General features: G+C 56.3%; 1 protein-coding gene across 1 annotated transcript in view; it reads left to right on the top strand.

The window, feature by feature from the left end:
• The first annotated feature begins 430 nt into the window (after positions 1–430).
• PITPNM3 (PITPNM family member 3) overlaps positions 431–19,947 on the top strand; it is an 84,971-nt gene continuing 65,454 nt past the window's right edge. Inside the window, exons 1-2 of the mRNA XM_028534692.2 lie at positions 431–569; positions 13,373–13,468. Of these exons, the coding sequence (XP_028390493.1) occupies positions 548–569; positions 13,373–13,468 (118 nt within the window). The 5' untranslated portion in view covers positions 431–547. The remainder of the gene's footprint in view (positions 570–13,372; positions 13,469–19,947) is intronic.

The following is a 19,947-nucleotide window of genomic DNA, read 5'->3' as shown; positions in this document are numbered from 1 at the left end:
GCCCTGCTCTGCGTTTCTAGTCTCTGAATTTTTATCTCCGATTTCCCTCCGGCTGGTGGTTCAGCCCCAGGAGGGTATCTGTAGCGCTTTGTCTTAGTGTCTCTACACCCCTGACTCCCGGTTCCCGTCCCCATCTCAGTCTGGACCGCAGTATCTCGTGTCTCTGCGTGGTCTCGCTCGTCTCTGCACCCTGCCAGGTCTCGGTCGCGGTCGCGCTCGCGCGCTGCGGTGGCCGCGAGGGCCGGAGCGGGCTGGAGCGGCGGCTGCGGCCCGGGCGGGGTGCGGGCCCGCGGGGGCGGGTTGGGCGCCTTCCTCCGTCAGTCCCTCCCCAGCGGCGGGGGGGCCGGCGCGGCCGCCGCTCGGCGCCTTTAAGGGAGCGGGAGGGAGCGGTGAGGCGGCGGCTGCGGTGGCGGCTGGCGAGCGCGCGGGGTGGGGGCGCGGGGCGCGGCGCTCGGAGTCCACTCGGGCCGGAGGCGGCTCGGAACCGGGGTCGAGCCCGGGAGCCGCGAGGAGCCGGGCAGCTCAGCCGGAGCCCGCCGCCCGGGACATGGCCAAGGCGGGCCGTGCAGGTGAGGGCGGGCGGGCGCCGGGAGGGCAGGGCCGGTGGCTCGAGGGAGGCACCCGCAGTGCTCCAGGAGGGGCTGCTGGCCCAGGTGAGCCCCTCGCGCAGGTGGGCGGAGGTTCCGGGAGGGCTGCAGTGGGCGGTGTTGAGGCCGGACCCCCGGCGCGTGCAGAGAGGGTTCCGCGCGCCCCGCGTCCTTCCTGTGCCCACAGTCACCTCGTGGGACACCGCGTCCCCCTCGCCGTGGCCCCGCTGGAAAGGGCCAGGGCTGTGGCTCCCCTGAGCAGTCAGGTTGTGGGAGCTCTCACCACCCTCTGGAGGCCCTGGGCAGACCCAGGTACGGAGACCGAAGGGGCTGTCCCGCGGCTGCCGCTGCATCCCACGCCCCCTAGCCAGGACGCGCCTCCTGGTCCTGCCACTTGCTCTATCCAGGACGCAACAATCCCCCGCCCTCGGGTCAGTGAGGCGACCGAGATCTCTTCTTGGCAAGGAGGGGTCCTCTACACCCCACCCGTTAGTGACCGTTCCGCCTCCTACCCCGACCTGGACCCGGAGAGGCAGAGCCTCAGGTTCCGAGGTCTGAAGGTGCGACCTCTTCTGGGGTCCCTCAGACTCAGGCGGTGTAGCCTTGGGTGTGAGGAAGTGGGCGTTAGTCATCCGCTCATTCATTCAGCCAGACGTTCATTCACCAACATCTGCTCTGTGCCAGGTCCTGAGCTGGGCACTGGGGACCAGGATGTGGACCAGACTCTGCCCTGTTTGCACACTGTGGGCCTGCTGGTTACTTGAGGGGCACGGGTGGAGGAAAGCCCCAAGGGCTGACCATACAGTGGGGGAGCAAGCCTGGTGTCAGCAGGGCTGGCTTGTGAGGCTGGCACGTGTAAATAAATCTGCCATGAACTCATATCCAACATGTGACGTTGGCAGGTGCCATGCCATCCCCTGGGACTAGGCATTGGCTTGGCACAAACTCCACCCACCACTCTACCCATAAGCAATGAAAGTGATGGAATGAATGTGAATTCACGTGTGCACACACTGGGCGTGAATACCCTGGGCTGTGTGGGAATACACTGCCACCTGACAAATGCTGCCCTGGACCCCGAACTAGGTTCAGACCCCCCTGTATAGGACCATGATTCTATAGGTGCCTACGAATATATTTCCATTCTGTCCCTGAGGATCCTTTTGGGGTGGGGCTGGTTGTGTGAGACACAGCAAGCACCGGAACACATCCAAACACCCCCTTTCTCACTTCCCTCCCTTCTCCCCTCCTGGGGGAGGCACAGTGACATGACACCATTGAGGCTGAAAAAGAATCTCTCTCTCCTTCCCTGACTGAGCTGGGTCCTTGCTCACCTCCACTCCTCCCAAAGGGCACGAGACAGGGTGTGTGTCCGCCTGCTGCCCCCGCCCTATGTGGGCACGTGCGCGCATGTGTGTGTGTGCGTGCCCACTCCGGGCACGGATTGCCTTCCGGGCACTGCCATGACAATAGCAGTGAACACTTACTGCTTGTGCTGTGCACCAGGCAACGTGCACAAGGACCCTGGGAAACAGGAAATGTGACTCCCCCTTTAAAACATCTGGACACAGACACTCAAGAAATAGCTCCCTCAAGGTGGCTCAGAGGGTCGGGCAGAGCCAGCTCTGCTGGCCTCTCCCGGCTCCAGGGGTGGGATTTCTCCATCGCTGCCCTGACAGGTCACCCCTCTCCTGGAATGGGGGCGCTGGCTCGTCCCTCGGCCTTGGCCTGTGGGTCCCTTGGTCCCTAGGCTGAGACTCGTGGGAATTTGTTTCAGTGGCAGGTGAAAACACTGCCCTGCTTCCAGCTTCAAACAGCCTGTCTTTCGTGCTGCAATTTCACGCTTGGCCCTTCCCCTCGGGGCCGCATCGACTCCCCTCCTTGTGCATGGAACTGGCCTGGCTCTGCTCTCCCACTCTCAGCTGCCACCCCAAGGAGCCCTAGGGACTGACCCCAGCAAAACCGGATTACTCCTTTTCTCAGCTCTTCCAGGCTACTTTGCATCTTGCCAATATCCTTCCTCTTTAGACTCCTAAAGCCACTGAATCAAAACCATCCTGCAGTGTGTATGGGAGTCACACCTCCCCACTGGCTGGGTCTCCATAGAGCAGATTGGTGAGCTTTAGAGCAGAGGGGGTCCTTGGAGATGGGAGCCCACATCCCTCTCTTTACAGCTAGACAAACTGAGGTCCAAGGAAGGGATGTAGCAGAGAGGGGTGGCCATTCAGGGCCATCTGCCTCACCTGGACAGACTGATAGTCAGAAAAGATCAGGCCTTCACCCTGGGGACCAAGGTGTGCTGAGGGCCAGGGATGGAGACAGTGAGAGCCTGGCTGGTGAGTGAGGGGTCTGCTTCATGATGCTTTGTGAGGTGTTCCCTCTAAAAACTGGCAAGGGACCACTTGCTAAGGGAAGATAGAAGGGTTTGGGCCCCAGGGCCACCATGGTGCATGATGCAGGGCCACCCCACTAGATTCAGTCTACTGGGTGGCAGCCTCGGGCTTGTGCCCCAGCAGCCAGGAGCCAAAGGGAGGCAGTGAGAGCACTTGCACGTTGCCCAGAGACCCCAGGAACAAGTGAATGTGTAATCAGGTCCCAGAAAGTATTGGCTGGATTGTGCAGGGTGGGTCCCAAATGGCTGCCACCAGTGTCCATCTTGGGGGAGATTTCTGTCACACAGACCAGGGTCATGAAGGGAAGGAGAGCTCTTGCTGTGGCCCCGAGGGAGTGCTTGGTCTGGCAGACAAAGGGGGAGACAGGGCCTGCCTCTGGGATGAAAGGCAGCTGTAGGGACCCGGGAGCCAGCAGGGAAGGATCCAGGAGGTCCACTGTACAGTGGTCACTTGCAAGGAGAGCTAAGCAAGGGCAGGCCTTGGTGCAGTACAGACACAGAGGAGGCCAGTGGTGGCTTGAATGGAGAAGGCTAGATTTCTCTAGGAATTGGGCCTCAAAGACTAGCAGGGTTTAGACAGGAAGGTGGGGGAGGGCAGGCTTCCAGGTGGGGCTAGAACAAAGACTAGGGAGTTGGAACAGTCCCTTGGTCTGCACTGCTGCTGGCTAGGGATGAGGTGGGTGGGCAGGAGGTGCCCAGGGGTGCGGAAATCTGGCTGACATGGAGGCTTCTTAGAGGGGCGCAGAGGGTTGAAAGGAACTCGGGAGAGCATCACAGATGGAAGCGACATGGAAGGTTTGGGTGTTTCGACAGGTCCCTTTGACGGCTTCTGGGAGGGTGGAGAGAAGAGGCCTTGCCAGGCTGGGAAAGGTTTGTCCTGGTTCCTGACAGCCACTGCCCTGCCCCTCCCTTCCTCTCCATGCCCTTGGGCGCACCCCCTACACCCAACAGGCTGGCTGGGGTGTCTGCCAGCTGCAGGGCAGTGTACGTGGGAGGCCCCCCAGCCAAGTAGGAATAGAGGGAGAGTCCAAGAGGGTCTTGGAGCCTCTCAGGCTGGGGCAGAACCACTTGGAGAGGTGGGCTGGGGCTCCAAGGCTGGATCTTCCGGGCTGGAGGAACCAGTTTATTTGCTCCCAGGTGTTGGCCTCTGTTCTGAGGGGAGGAGCCAGCAGGCTGGAGTATATCAAACCCAGTAATTTGGGTTAATAAAATACTAATCCCACAGGGACAGAGCTGGAGGATGCTCCCAGATACCCATTTGCAGAGCCCTTGTTAGCAGGAGACCACTGGAACCTGGGGAGGGGAGGTGCTCAAGGCCGCAAAAAACCATGGTGGCAGAGCTGAGCCTGAAACCTGCCTTTCCAGAGCCTGTCTGAACCTTGCTCAGCTGAGTCAGCTGCTGCCTCACTGTCCCAAAGCCAGACCTCCTCCCAGGCCCCCTGCTCCTTGGCTTCCAGAGCTGGGGACAGTGGCCTCATCTCAGAGGAGGGGATGCTTGGAAGTGAGGGAAAGGGACCAGCATTGGGATTCTCAGCACTCTGGGTAGGTGCCGGGGGATTTGGGGCAGGACTCTTGAAAATCCCCCAGGCCCAGGGCATCAGAATTGCTTTGAGACATATGCTGGGTAGGCCACCCTGTTCTGCCAGAAGGTTGCAAATTCACCTTGTCAGGTGCTCAGGGGAAAGGCTGGGGCCCAATCAGATGCCCATGTGCCCACTCAAGGACTTCCTCAAACTCTGCCTCCAGGAAGCCTTCTGGACGTCCTTGCAGTCTGGGAAGTGATAGAGCTCCGGCAGGGCTCTTGTTCCTTGGCCCAGTTACCTGTCCCAGCAGACCTGGCAGGCCACAACAGGCCCTGGCGTGGGACCCTGTACTGCCTCTTAGCCCCGACTGTGGTGCGGTTATCTGAGTTAAAGACAGTGCAGGTCCCGCAGAAGCCCCACCTCAAACACATGACCCTGAGCCCAGAATCCTGTCCCCACTGGAGTCCCGTGACCTGGCTGATGTTTGGAAGTCCCGTGGTGGATGCAGAGAGCTAGACCACCACTCCCCACCTTGTCGGAGCATTGTCTGTGTTGCATTGGCCAGGTGTGAGGTTTTCTTGTATACTTTAGTATATTGTGATAGTTCATGGCTGAGAGAGGCTCAGAGGTCCTCCAATTCATCATACAGAGTGGGAGACTGAGGCCAGAAGGGCAAAGCCTTCTTCTCCAAGGTTGGTGCCTTCAAGGACAGAGGCTGTGAACCACCAGAGACCAGTGAAACTCAGGACCACCGACTTCCTGGTAGGACCCGCTGCCTCCTGGGCATTCTGTGGGATTCCGGGCTTGTGAGAGGGGGTGCCAGGTCAGGGATGAATGTCCTGAGAACCATCTGGCTCATTTTTCTATAGCAGTCCTCAACATGCTTCCCTGTCCAATGGATCGATGCCATCTCTTTGGGGTAGGGCCAGCGTTGTTCCATTTGACGGGTAAGAGAGCCGAGGCCCAGGCAGGTGAAGGGTCTGGCCTGGAGTCACACATGAAGTGAGAGGCAGAGCTGGACTCAGCACTTGGGTCTCTTCTACTCCTAGAGGCAGCTTTTCTGAGTTAAATGGTGTAACAAAGAAGAAGCCTGGCTCTGTCACTGGCTGACCTTGAGCCGCTCCTCTGGGCCTCAGTCAGCTCATCTGTAGAAGGGGAAGGGAAGGGAAGGGGGAGGGCAGGGGTCAGACTGAGATTTAAGTCAGCTCCAGCTCTCACCCTGCGCCCCTCCCCTCCCTGCTGGCTTTACTGTGTCTTGAGGGATCTCACTTCCTCCCATCTCCTACCCCACGAGGACCCTCCCAGAAGGGTGTCAGGGATGGGGGAACAGTTGGGGCACTGAGGACTGGGATGTAGAGAGCACCTGCCTCCTGGTGGTCCCGGGCCCCAGACCATCACCAGATCTCCAGCCAGGAGCCATGTGCAAGGGGGCAGCCAGAGCCACCAGGGGAAGGGCTGGGTGGAGGAGGGGCAGGAGAGATGTGTAACAAATGAGTTTGGAAATCAAGTGAGGTCTGAGCTCCCTACCCACCCCCTCGGATCTCTCTACACTCTTGCTTTTAAAATTCTTGTCTTCTAAGGAGAAAGAAAATGCTTAATTGCACCCCCTTTCACAAAGGAATGGGAGCCTTAGTGAGTCACTCCGGAGGTGAATGCCACCTCCAGGGCCCCACGTCTGCCTGCGAGGCCTGCACAGCTGGGTGGCCCCCAGCCCCCGTGGACATCGTATGTGGAGAGGGAGGCTGGGTGGAAGACCCTCCTGCCTGTCAGTCGTTCAGGGGTGGGGAAGCTGGGCCCTCATAGGGAGGCCCCGCCCTGCTTCTTCCAGGCTCTCTCCAAGGCTGCATTTGTGAGGTTCTCTTGGGAATGGGGCCAGGGCTCAGGCTGGGGCCAGGCTGAGAGCCTGTGTGGCCAGCCCAGGGCTTGGTTCAAGACTGGGGGTGGTGTGGAGGGGCTTGGGTTGTAGCCTGTCTGTGGGGTGAATTCAGGACACTGGGTGAAGGCTTTGTGGCAGTGGGGAGCGAGGTCAGTGTGTGTGGCCAGGGCTGGCAGGGAGCAGGTATCTTTGCATTTGGAAACCAGAGTTCTCGGGGGTCAAGCTGTTCTCTCCAAGTGTCTTAGTTGAGGCTCCTCTCCAGGGCTGGTGGTCAGGCGTGCTTGGAGCTGAGGCTCTGCCAGGGAAAGGTGCCTGGTGTGGGGGTGTGGGGAGCCTTTTCTTCTGTGAGGGTCAGCCTGTTTATTTGCAAGCATGGGGCAGGGGACGCCAGTGGGGAGGTGTCTCTCCTCCCTGGACAACCTGTTATCCGGAGCGAAGGGACGCAGTCGACAGTTAGCTGGGGATGCCGAAGAAGGGCTGACAGCAAAAATAGAAACACATCGGGCTCTGCCTGGGAGGGGCGCCGAGTTCTGGTGGATCGAGAGGCCTCTTCTGAGCCGCCTGTGGCTGATGCTGTGTTTGCTTGGCTCTCAGTGTTTGTGGAGTGCCTCACGCCCTGTGCTCCTGACCTCCTCTCCGGAAGAGAGAGCTAGGTGCGCGGGATGCAGACCTGAGCTCTCAGGGGCTGCAGCTGCCCTGGGAGCCTGCCTGGGAGAGCTCTGGAGCGCCTGGGGCCGCCCATCACTCACACACCTCTGACCTTTTCTGGACTACTCCAGAAGGTTCGGATCATTATCCTCCTAACTGGAGCTCCCCTGGGCCTCCGCTAGCCTGTGGCTTCCTTCTCCTTTCCCCACCCCTACTTTCCCCCTCCTGCCTCCCTCGAGGCCGGTCCCAGCTGAGCAACCCTGGAATCATCCCTAGGGGTAAAAAAAAAAAGCTATTTTCAGCTTTCCCATTGCTGCCCAGTGTGGGGGGAGGTGGTGGTGTTTACCCCTTGCTGCCTGTTCGTTTCTGTCAAGTGCAGTGTGGTCTGAGGCAGCCGGGAGAGCATCGTGGAGCCCCGCCACTGGGGGCCCCACTGGCTGCTGATTCTCAGTGCTGGGGTTCAGCACAAATGGGGAGCCTGTGGGCAGAGGCAACCTGGGCCCCATCTTTGTTTCGTAGCAGCCTGGAATGGCAGGTGGTGGAAGGGTCCATGGGGAGTCCTCTAAGACCTTGCTGGGGGAGGGGCTGGTCTCCTGATGCTTGCTTACTAGAGAGCTGGCCCAGTCACTGAGGTAGGGAATTTCTGGAAGTGCCCCCAGCATCCTCCATTGAATCTGTGACCCCAACTGGGCCTCCCTGTTGGGTATGTGGGTCCCTAACCTTTGGTCTGCACTTCCCACAGGAGGTCCTAGAATGATCAGAAGGGGTGCCTTCCTGTGGATGCTTAGGTGCCCTCTGTCCCCTCTTTTGGGGCTCCCCCTGCTCCTAGCTGCCCCTCTGAGGAGCCTGCAGGTGGCAGAGCCATCCGTGGCAGACGCTATGGGAGCTCCCTTTGGAGGGAGGAGAAGTTTTCTCCCTTATGGAGCAAGAGTCTGGAGGGAAGAGGGGACATCTGGGGCTCGGGAGAATTGTTCCAAGCAACTCAGAACTGTTGAGAGCCAAGTTGGCAGAGCAAATGAAAGTACAATAGATAGACAAAGCTATTAATCACTAATTAGTTCCTAAATCAGGGAAATAATGGATATTTAAATGCCATATTTATGAGATACCAGCAGGTCTTCAAAAAGCACATCTTTTCCAAAGCAACTGATTTGGCCAACTGTGTCCCACTGGGAGACCAGGATTCTAATCCCACTTAGCCTCTGCCCCCTCCCCACCCCCGGCCAAGGGGCCTGAGAGTGGGCAGGTCAGCCTCCTCCCCTGAGCTTCCCTTTTCTCACCTGCAACCAGGGACCAGGGCCCCTCTGTCCTGACCTCACTGAGCTGTTGTGAAGACAGGGAGAAGTGAAGGCCGTGCAAATTCCTGGCAGTGGTGGGAAATGCTGCACGGAATTGAGTGATAGCCCTGAAAACATCCTTGAAGTGATGGGATTCAGCCCCTTGATGGTGCCCAGTGCAGTTTGCAGCCAGGGCCAGGTGGAAGCTAGGGCTGGAGCCCTCGCTGGGCAGGTCGAGGGGTTTGCACAGGGGCTGTGCCTGGGTAAAGGCTCAGTTTGTGGCTTGGTCTGCGATTAGCACCCTAGCTCGTTTTGAGAGTGGGGTGGTTGCCCGGGCTGCAACTGGGTCTTGGTTCGGTGATCGTGGCTGTGACTGGATCTGTGGTGAGCTCAAGGTTCAGGCTGTGACTGAGGTCAAGGTTGGGGCTGTGGCTAACCTCAGGATAATTGGCAGCCTGCAGACACAGCCTCAGTCCTGGAGTCCAGCCCTGGACTGACGGGGCTGCCTGGTTGTTTCAGAAGCTGTGTTCCTTCTGAGCCCTTCTGGATCTGGGCTCCGGGTGCCGGGAACCCCAGCAGACAGGCCCTTCTGGGACTCCTGGCATGTCCGCTGAAACAGCCTAGCGCACAAGCTCATCAGTGGCGCATACACCAGTTTGGGAGATAGTTAGGAGGTGTTTCTATAGCAACCAACCCCCAACCAGCACTGGTTTCCTTCAATAATGCCTTTTTCTGGAAGTGGTGCCTCCTGGCCTCTCTGCCCTCTCTGGGCTGGCCCCACAGCCCCCTGAAACCTGAGCATGGGCGGGTTGGCCTGGGTTGGTCTGGCCCCCACGCTCATCCCGACCCAGGGAGGGGGCTCCGGAACCTGCTCTGTGGGACACTTCCCCGACGGGGCCCTCCTGAGATCTGCCCTGTGTGTGCGGGGCCATGCTGAACACAACGAAAGCTCTTCCTGTGCCCCTCCCCGGACCCGACAAGGCTGTGGGCCTGCAGATGATCCCTGCCAGGCGCCTGCCGGCCTTGAGGGGGGGGGGCCTGCAGCCCAGTGGGGTCGGTGCTCTGGTGAGCGCAAGAAAAGGGTGTTTGGCGGCACAGCTCCAGGTTTGGGGGGCACCCAGGACACATCCCCAGGAGGCTATGTGGGGAGAGAGGAGAGGAGGACTGGCCTCACACCGGGAGCAGCCGGGAGCCTCGGGGGACAGGCACTCCCAGCCGCAGGGAGAGGAGGGCAGCTCCAGTGTTGCCCTCTGGGCTCCCATTCCAGGGGCCTGAGGAGGAAAGGGGCTCACCCTTGGGAACTTCCACATAGGGAAGGACCAAGGAAAGGCCCGTGGGTAATCATGATAATTTGTGTTATTTAACAAAGCCCCTTATAGCCTGAGTGCCAGGCAATATGCTAAACCTTTTTCAAATATTCATTCATTTAATCCTCATAGCAACCCTATGTAAGGACTGATTACTCCCATTTTACAGAGGAGAAAACTGAGGCACAGGGTGGTATAGAATGACATTTACTGGGATCATCAGTTGATAAGTGGCAGAGCTGGGATCTGAACTAGCCGCAGGCTGGGGTGGGAGTGGGACAGTGGCCCATGTGAGAGAGGAGGCAGGCCAGGCTCTTGGAGGAGCAGTGGAGAGGAGGAGAGCCTTGGGGTCGCCCTGCCCGCGGGAGCCTCACAAGATGCCACGCAGCTCATGGTCCACATCCTGCGTGTGGGCCACTTGAGAAGCAGTGAGGGGTGATCTGAATGTGCGCTGTGAGGCTGCATGTAAATGTGTGTGTCTGTGTGTGAAGTTCCTTGTGAGGCTGTGTGTGAGGTTGTGTATGTGCTGCATGAGGTTGTGTGTGTAGCTGTGTGTGTGAGGCTGTATATGTCTGTGTGTGTGTGTCTGTGTGTGCCAGGCTGTGTGTTAGTGTGAGAGGCTGTGCGTGTGTGTGTGTGTGTGTGCGTGTGTCGCTGTGTGTGACAGAGACAGGGGAGGAGCTGTGGGGCCCGCCTGGGTGGGGCTGCATGCGAGCAGCCCCGAGCTCTTTGCCCTCCCAGCCCTGGTCCTCCTCTGAGGCACGCATCACCTGAATCCAGTGGGCCTCGGGCTGAGGTTTCAGACAGGGCCTCAGGCAGGGCCCGGCACCGAAGCTGTGGCCACCGTCACAGGGGGCAGGCCCAGCGTGGGACACCCAGCCATGGCCCCTTCAGAGGCACCTAGTGGTGCCTGGAGGTCTGGGAATTGGCGGGCGTTACTGGAACCCCTCAGGGCTGTGGCTGTCACAGCAGACACCCCTGTTGCCTCCCTTGCTCTGATGGGCCAGACTTCTTACTTTATTCTCCTGGAAGTGGCCTGATTGCTTTGACATGTGTCTGTCCTCGCTTTTACACTGCCTCAGCCTGGCCAACCCTGCTCATCCTTTCTTTGAAGCTCAGCTCGCCCCCACCCCTGCCTTCTCGCTGGCAGGGCGTCTGCCCCCTTGCCTGTGAGGTGCAGGGCGTGTGTGCCTTTGAGCCCAGGGGTCAGGCTGCCTGCTTCTGGTCTGTCCTGTGCTCTGTGCAGGGGTGGCCCAGGACCAGGCCCCAAGGCTGGCGCCCCAGGGGCAGGGACTGATCCAGTTCAGCTCTGTCCCCAACTCCTTCCTCTCACACCATCTGGCCCGAGGTCTGGCCCAGGAAGAGCCGGCTAATCCCTGCGTCCCCCACTCTGCTGTGCCAGGGCCTTTCTCACTGTGCCGGAGCATTCCCCTCAGACTGGACTCCTGCGACAGGCTGGTGGCCTCCTTCTGCTGGGGCTCTGGCCCTTAGGCTGGGGCTGCTTGGGGTCCTGGTATAGGGCACAGCAGCCACCGCAGGCTCCTGTCCAGCGGCCCACCTGCCTGTTCTTGTGTGCCTGGGTGCTGGGGCTGAGGTGGGGAAGGTGGGCACGTGCGTGTGGTAGAGGGCCTCAGTCAGGACCTCCGGCTGCCTCCACTGCCGGGAGACCCAGGCCTGTGACCAGGTCCAGGAGACCACACTGGACCTGCAGGTGGTGCGTGCATGGGCCAGGAGAGAGGGGGCAGGCTCCAGCTTGGAGCTCCGTGTGAGGTCGGAGCACTGTGGGCTGGGAAGGGTCACTTGTTTCTCTCTGGACTGCTGGGTAGGGATGGGATAGCCCTCTGTCTCTTCTATCCTGATTTCAAGTTTTAAAAAAGTATGGTAGAGAAGGTGGCACAGAAGAACAGTCTGCTAGAGGGTGTGGCTGGGCCTCTGAAGATGCAGAAGGAACTGTTGCTGTGGGGAAGCCCCATGGGTGCAGGGGGCTGCCAGAGCCCTGCCTAAACCTTGATCCTGCAGCTGGTGAGGCTGCCACCTCCCGAGTGCCAGGCAGTGCTGCCCACTTAAATCTCCTAACGGTGAGGTGAGAATTATGATACCTACTTTACAGATGAGAAAAGCAAGGCACAGAGAGGTTAATTTCCTTTGGGTCATAGACTAGTAAGCGGTAGCCTTAAACCCAGGTCTGTGTTGCTCCAAAGCCCAGGTCCTCACTTTTCTGCTAAATTTTCACCCATGGCAGGGATCTGATTTGTGTGTGTGTGTGTGTGTAGAAGAGGGGGGACGTGTGCATGCGCGTGTCTCAGGGGTAGGCTTTGGAAGGGGGAGGGGTGGGTTGAGGAGGCTCACTAAGGATTGTGGACACACATCTAGAGTTTCACACAGATGCAAGGATACTCAGACACTGATTTGCAGACGTGCTGGGTGGATGGTTCTAGAACTGGGACAGCTGCCTCCCAGGGCTAGGGCCCCAGAGAACAGCCGGGGGCAGACCCCCGGCCCCTTGCCCAGCTGGCCAGCAGCAGGGGGGAGGGTTGGTTTGGCCAGCAGAGGGGAGGATAGCTGAGATGCCTGTCCCGAACGGTGCCACAGAGCACCCAGCATGGTTCCCTGAGCACAGACCCTGCAGCCAGGTGGATCTGGGTTCAGATCCTGCCTCCATCACTGACTAGCTTTATGATGTTGAGCAAAAGACTTCCTGCCTGTGAGGCTTTGTCTCCTTAAGTGTGAGATGGGGATTCGTGATGTCCACTCCACAGGGCTTGGTTGGGATACTGTGAAGCAACTGGCAGAGTGTATTTACCCAGCAGATCATTTTTACTAATTCGCTTGTCTGCCAAAAACTCTTCTTGGCCCTATTCCTCCTGGGGCTGCAAAATGGACACAGAAAATGCAGAGAGGTGTAGAGTAGGGGCCCTCCTTAAGGGGGCTGAGCTGCTGGACTTTCTCTTGCTGCTTTGGGATTGTGGTGCCCACCTTTTCTGACGCTTAAGACTGTGTGTGTCCTTTAGCACACCTGACCTTGTCCCCTGCCCCTCAGGAGACTTCCTGACCCTCTGGGAATCTGTGCAGCATTTCCCACCACTACCAGGGATTTGCACAGCCTTCACTTCTCCCTGTCTTCACAACAGCCCAGTGAGGTCAGGACAGAAGGGCCCTGGTCCCTGGTTGCAGGTGAGAAAAGGGAAGCTCAGGGGAGGAGGCTGACCTGCCCACTCTCAGGCCCCTTGGCCGGGGGTGGGGAGGGGGCAGAGGCTAAGTGGGATTAGAATCCTGGTCTCCCAGTGGGACACAGTTGGCCAAATCAGTTGCTTTGGAAAAGATGTGCTTTTTGAAGACCTGCTGGTATCTCATAAATATGGCATTTAAATATCCATTATTTCCCTGATTTAGGAACTAATTAGTGATTAATAGCTTTGTCTATCTATTGTACTTTCATTTGCTCTGCCAACTTGGCTCCCAACAGTTCTGAGTTGCTTGGAACAATTCTCCCGAGCCCCAGATGTCCCCTCTTCCCTCCAGACTCTTGCCCCATAAGGGAGAAAACTTCTCCCCTGCTGAGCTATCTCAGAAAGTTATGGTGGTCAAAATGAAACCACAGCTGTGGGAGGGCTCTGGGGGGTGGGGGTTGAGCGCCAGGAGGAAGAGGACAGGGATGTGCAGGACACTGACTGACCCTTGGTCCAAGGGCCGTCTTGGTTTACCTCCTTTATGCAGGGACGCAGTCTCAGGCTTGGTTAACAGATGTGTTCCCTCTGGCAGGTGGCCCTACCCCGGGCGGCGGTGCCCCCTGGCACCTTCGAAATGTCCTCAGTGACTCCGTGGAGAGCTCGGATGATGAATTCTTTGATGCTAGAGGTGAGTGAACCCCATCTTCCCATCATTGGCTGGCTGATCTTTCTGGAAGCCCTAAGAAAGAATCCCCACTGGGGGTCATCACACCTCCCTGCTCAGACACTATAGTTCCACTCTTCATGCTGACTCAGGCTGTGGGCTCCCTGGGGGCTGGGGCTCAGCGTGCGCTCCCACCCGCTCTGAGGTGTTTGCTGAGCCCCCAGTGTGTTCCAGGAGCTCTGCGAGGCTCACCCAGTGCTGCAGTAAGCTGGTAGGCATGCTTACCGCCCTCGCCCAGTTTGTAGTCAAAGCAGAGAGGCAAACATTAAACAGGTACCCAAAGGGAGATGCAATCACAAATGGGGAATGATGCCACCGAGTGACAAGTACCAGCTGTTTGTAAAAAGACTGAGGCCGGGGCACCTACACGTGGTTCGGGTGGGGACATTGTCAATATCCTTTCTGCAGAATGGAGGGAAGGAGTTGGCTAGGTGAGGAGTGGGAGACAGAGCCTCCTAGACAGGAAGCAGGCATGATGGCGCTGGAGCAGGAAAGATGGGGGCGTCCCAGGAACTGAAGGAGGCCGAGTGGCAAGGGGGAGAGGAGCAGTGAGGCTGCCTGGGATCTAGTAGGCGACTTCAGAGGTGAACTGCGATGGAGGTGGGGGGCAGTTAGACAGGCTGTCACAGCTGCTCAGCGAGAGATGATGGTGGGCAGGATGTCAGCTCTGCTCCCGGGGCTGAGTCATGGCCGGCACACAGGACTTACCCAGGGGCACTCTTTAAGTGGCTATGGAAGAACAAGAAGCGTTGTGGAAATTGGATACGAGGGCCCCAGGTGGGGTGGGCGTTTCAGGCAGAGCCACCAGCCTGAGCTAGGCTCCGAGGGGAGAACGTGAGGGGTGGGGAGTGGGGCTGGGTCTGTGTGGAATCCAGCAGAGAGGACCCTCACGCTGTGTCCCTGGGCTCTGTGGGAGTGGGAAACACGAACAAGGGCATCCTCTCTGACCCAGGAGGGTCCCCAGTTCTCACTTGGCTGGCTTGGCCACGTTCTGGGAAGTCACCCTCTTTGGGAGGTTAACTTGCTTCCGAGGCAGGGCCAACTTTGAAATGCCTGGCAAAATGGGGTCTTGAAAGAGAAACAGACTGTGCTGGGGAGATGTCTAGACACAGAGCAGCATGGCGGGGACACGGGCTCATCCATGCCATTGACTTGTTTGTGATCTTGGGCAAGTCTTTTTACCTTCTCTGGGCCTCAGTTTCCCTGTTAGCTCTGTGCCTCCAGAAATGGAGAATACCCAGTTCAGGTGATTTTTGGGAAGCACAGCTGGGTGGTAGGATACTGTCTGGCTCCAGCCTCCCTCATTCCTGGCTCTGGGCAGAGAAGCCCCTCCCCGATGCCAACCCTGAACCAGCCCACTGGGGCTCATTTCCTGTCTCCCACTGGAGGCTGCCAGGGCCGAGTTCCTCCATAGCAACTAAGCCACAGTGTGACAACAATGGCTCCAATATTTTGATGCTTCGAGCACATTTATTTAAAATATTTGTGCAGTTCATCAAGACTCCGCATTCCCAGATGACGGAGATGGCTCGCTGCGGGAGGCCTGTGTGGGTGGCCCCGGTCAGCCCCGTCTCCATCCCTGGGGCTCTGCTCACCTGCGTTCCCTGCGAGCAGCTGCGGACACACACGTCTGCTCTCCTCTCTCCATCCGTCCTCCCCTCCTCGCGTGATCTCACCGCTCAGCCTGTGGTCCCCAGTTGACCTCGTCCCTCACTCCTCTCTTGTTGGAGGCCCACCATCTCCCTCCCTTTATTACACCTCCCCTGCCCCACCCCAGCTCCGGCTTTCCTTCTCTTCAAGGTTCCAGGATTCCAGGCTCCCTGACTCTTTCCCCTCGGCACTCTCCGCCAGCCTCGAGTCTCCGCTCCCTCCTCCCATCTCACCCCTTCTGGAGCATCCCCAGCCACAGGAGCTGCTCCACAGGCTGCTGGAGTCCTCGTTCATCTCGAGTTGCCAACTCCAGACCCCTGTCTGTTCGTTCCATGCGGTCTCCCTGTACCAGGCGTTTGTGTGTTTCCTTGGACCAAGGCAGTAAGAGGTGAAGAAGCCATCCTCCTCTCCACTCCCAGGAGCTGGTGTGGGCTCCACCCTCTCTCAGCTTCCCGACTGGCACATGGGTATCTAGCTTTCTGGGCATTCCTTGAAGGGCCACCTCCCTGGCATCTTTTCTCTGGCCAGGCTGAGCCCCGACCCTGACCTGGGGGGTGGTCTCTGTCCCCTCTGACCCCACCCGAGCACGGCCCTGCATCTTGTGGCCTCTGCAATTCTGACTCCCACTGTGACGGAGCTGCCCTGGTAGGTGTCAGCCCTGAACAGGTCCTGGAATGGTATGTCCTCCTCCTCCTCAGTGCCCTGCTGGGGAAACTGAGGCCAGACCATTGAAGGGACTTCCCAAGATCACACATCAGGGTGGAAATGAAAAAGCTGGAACCTGGGACTTGAATGTTCAGGTCTTATTACTGAAAGAAAGACCTTCTTCCCTTCCTTTCTCCCTTAAGCTCCAGCCTGTTGGCCCAGCACTGGGTTTACCTGGTGAAATGAAAGACCCTCATGGCTCATGATCTGGCAGCAGAGGGAGGCTCCTTGGCTCTGGGGCTCTGGTAGTGTATGTAAGGCAGAGGCAGGGTAGGGGTTAGTTAGGCAGGACCATGGAGCCGTCTGCTCGATCATAACCCCGGGCAGCATGCTGGCTCCTGAGGCCAAGGCAGCAGGCCTGGGGCCTCAGGGTGGCTGATGCCCCTGGTTGGGTGCTGCAGGGTGGGCAATGGGGTCCAGAGTCCAGACTCTGAAGAGGTGTCACTCCCTCTCCTGTCAATGTAGTGAAAGGACATCTGGGGAGCCATGGCCTGGTCTACCGAGGTTGGGGGCAGAGGGAGGGCATGTGCCTCAAACCCAGACCATGTCAGAGCTCGGGGGGCCCTCAGGTTTTTAAGTTCAACACCCCATCCCATTTACAGGCTGGGAAACTGGGGCCAGAGAACTGGGAAACTTGCTCAAGGTCACACAGAATCAGAGGGAGCAGGGGCTAGAGTTTGGACTCTGTCACTCACTCTCTCAGGTGTTTGCTGTGTATCTGCCCATCAAGCATCAGGCAGCATTCTGGGGGTTGGAGGTCCAGGGTGGACGTCTCCTATCCTAGCCCTCACGGGGCCTGTGGTTCAGTGTTGACGGGTGGTGGGTGGTAAGATAACACCCAAGCATGTAAATTATGTTAATAATTACCACAAATAAAATAACATAGAGGAACAGACATCTCGTCAGAGAAGATCTAGGAATGACAAAAAATCAAAATAAACTCAACATCATTAGTCAGGAAATGCAAATTAAATGCAATTAAAACCACAGTAAGCTACCATTACACACCTATGGAACAGCTAATTAAGATAATGAATCAGGATATGGAGGAATGGAACTTTCAAACTCTGTGGATGAGAATGCACAATGGTACAACCATTTTAGAAAGTTGCTTTAGCTTCTTAAAAAGTTAATCAAAGTTGCCCAGCCCAGGTGGATCAGTTGATTGGAGCATCATCCCGTTCACCAAAAGGTCATGGGTTCAATTCCTGGTCAGGGAACATACTAGGTTGTGGGTTCACTCCCTGGTCAGGGTGAATGTGGGAGGAAACTGATTGATGTCTTTCTCTTTCTCTAAAAGATTAATAAATTATATTTTCAGATGAGGATTAAAGAAAAAGTTAATCAAAGTTAAGTAACACATCAGCCAGCCCTTCCACTCCTAGGAAATTTACCCAAGAGGAAAGAAAGCATTTCACTTAAGATATGTCCATGAATGCTTATATAGCAGCTCTATTCAGTACAGCCCCAAACCTAAAACAACTCAAATATAATCAAGAGGTGAACAGATAAACAAATTGTGTTATACGTTCATGCAATAAAACACTACTTGGCAATAAGAAGGAATGAACTACTGGTACGTGCTCCATGTGGATGAATCTGAAAATAAGCAAGCTGGGTAAAGGAGTCAGGTGGAGAAAGAGTGCATGTTGTGTGACTCCATTTACATACAGCTCTAGAAAATGCCAATGAATCTGTAGTGACAGGTGCAGGTCAGTGTGGCCTGGGGGCAGGAAGGGGGGCAGGAAGGGGACAGGAAGGGGCAGGAGAGAACTTTCGAGGGTCACGGACACACATTCCCTGTCTTGATTGGGGTGATTGTTTCACGCATGTGTACATATGTCAAAACTTACCAAACTGTACATTCTATGTTTTATTTTATGTTTTAAATTTGAAGATCTAATTGGCTTTATTGAACAACTCATGAATTGGGCAGCTTCCCATCTAGTAAATAGCAGAGAAGTGTTCCCTCAGACTGTGCATTTTAAATGTGTATACTTTATCAAATGTCGATCATATCTCAGGAATGCTGTTTAAAAAATGGAGGAACTCCCTCCAGTGTAACAGAAGGGAATGTGATAGACTGATTGGTGACTGTAGGAGGCTCCCAGATGTGACCTTGAGCAGAGAGCTGAATAACAAGAAATGAAGCATGTGGGCACCTGGGGGAACAGTGTTCTGGACAGTGGGAACAGCCAGCGCAAAGCTTTCACCAGAGGAATGAGCAGGAAGGCGGATGTGCCAAGAGTGAGCAAGGTGGTGCCCACTTAGCGCTGTTGGCCCGCTGCCCCAGTAGCAGGAGAGAGAGCAGGCCCGGCCTACTGGCCTCAGGACATGCTTTCCTGCCCAGGCTCAGGGGTGGCCCTGGGTACCCCTGCCCTGCAGAAGGCCAGAGACTCCAAACTCAGGATTGCTGTTGCAGGGTGGGCCTGCACAATGGTAGCAGACCTGAGCCTTGAGGAGCTGTGTTCTTGTTGTGGGTGATGAAGTTTGCTGGGTGACAGGTGGTCTGGCCAGAAACTGGGGAAGAAGAGCATATAGGCCGAGGAGGGACAGTCCAGGTGGCATATGGTTCCTGGCTGTGAAATGCTGAGTTCTAGAGAGAAAATGAAAATGTCCTTAAAAATAAAGATTTTATTTATTTATTTTTAGAGAGAGGGGAAAGGAGAGAGAAAGAGAGGGAGAGAAACATTGACCGGCTGCTTCTCACAGGCCTCTGGGAACCTGTCCTGTAACCCAGGCATGTGCTCTGACTGGGAACTGAACCCGTGACCTTTCCGTTTACAGGCCGGTGTCCAACCTACGGAGCCAAACCCGGCAGGACCCTCCCCCCGTCTTTTTTTAAGATAGTAGTTCCAAGTTTTTCAAATATGAAGCAATCCATTTAAAAGTTTTTAAATTCTTGACATTACAGAACTAAACCGGAATTTATTAACATTCCACTCTTACATTTCTTATTTTTTTAAGATTTTATTTATTTATTTTTAGAGAAAGAGGAAGGGAGGAAGAAAGAGAGGGAGAGAAACATCAGTGTGAGGTTGCCTCCCATGTGCCCCCTACTGGGGGACCTGGCGGGCAATCCAGGCATGTGCCCTGACTGGGAATTGAACTGGCTCAGTTTAGTTCGCAGGCCTTTGCTCAATCCACTGAGCACACCAGACAGTGTTCTCTTATATTTCTTATCGACAAACAGAAATAGAATTCATGAGCCAAAACCCACAACAAAACTAAAAACAGAGAAAAGCTTATAAAAGTAAATATGGATCTTAGCATTAACAACTAAACAGAGAATGTGATTTTTAAATTCTTAGTGGATGATAAAGTTGTATAGAAACTGAACACTTACAAATTATTTTAAACCTGGAATCCCTGACCAGAAATTACGCAGTTGGATCATGGGGAAATAGCAGAAGGTGTTATGAGCGGGCCTACTGTGTTCTATCTACACTCTATGCCCTTCCCCTGTGGAGTCCCATCCCTACGAGGGAGCAGGATGAGGCTAAAATGACGACTGTGGCATCAGATGCGTGGACTGGGGCTGTGGTTGGGTATGTCAAGCATGAGTCACTCATGACCTGTTTCTACAGCAATGTGTATGTGTTATGCAGAAAATATCAGGTGAACTCTTAACTTTAACCTTTTACTTAGATGCAATGAATAGTTCAGTTAGAGAAATCTTGAAAGTTACCAAGCATCTGAGTTTAAACAAAGGCTCTGATTTACCATGAACTCAGCTGGTGGAAGGTAGTGTCACTGGGAAATGCCTTAAGCTAGTAGGCCGGAGACCTGAATTCTTGTGACCCAGGTCATTTGTCAAACGAGGATGCTACCTTGATGGCTCCTTTCAGCTCTAAACATTCCAGGAGGCTCCTATTGGCCTTATAAGGCCCTGTTGGCAATAATGCCCAGGACAGTTCCCTCTCGTTCATGGGAAACACTTGTTTTCTGCATCTAAATAACAACCTCTGGGAATATGCACAAGCAGGCCAGGCTCTGATAGTGCCTGGGGGGGGGGGGGAATGGGGGGGGGAATGGGCGGTGGGGGGGATGGGGAGGTGGGGGAGAATGTTGGCAGGGCTGGGGTTGAG

The sequence above is a fragment of the Phyllostomus discolor genome, chromosome 8 (genome assembly GCF_004126475.2).
Source record: "Phyllostomus discolor isolate MPI-MPIP mPhyDis1 chromosome 8, mPhyDis1.pri.v3, whole genome shotgun sequence".
NCBI lineage: Eukaryota > Metazoa > Chordata > Mammalia > Chiroptera > Phyllostomidae > Phyllostomus > Phyllostomus discolor.
The sequence above is the reverse complement of the archived record's forward strand: the minus strand, read 5'-3'. Positions and strand labels throughout refer to the sequence as shown.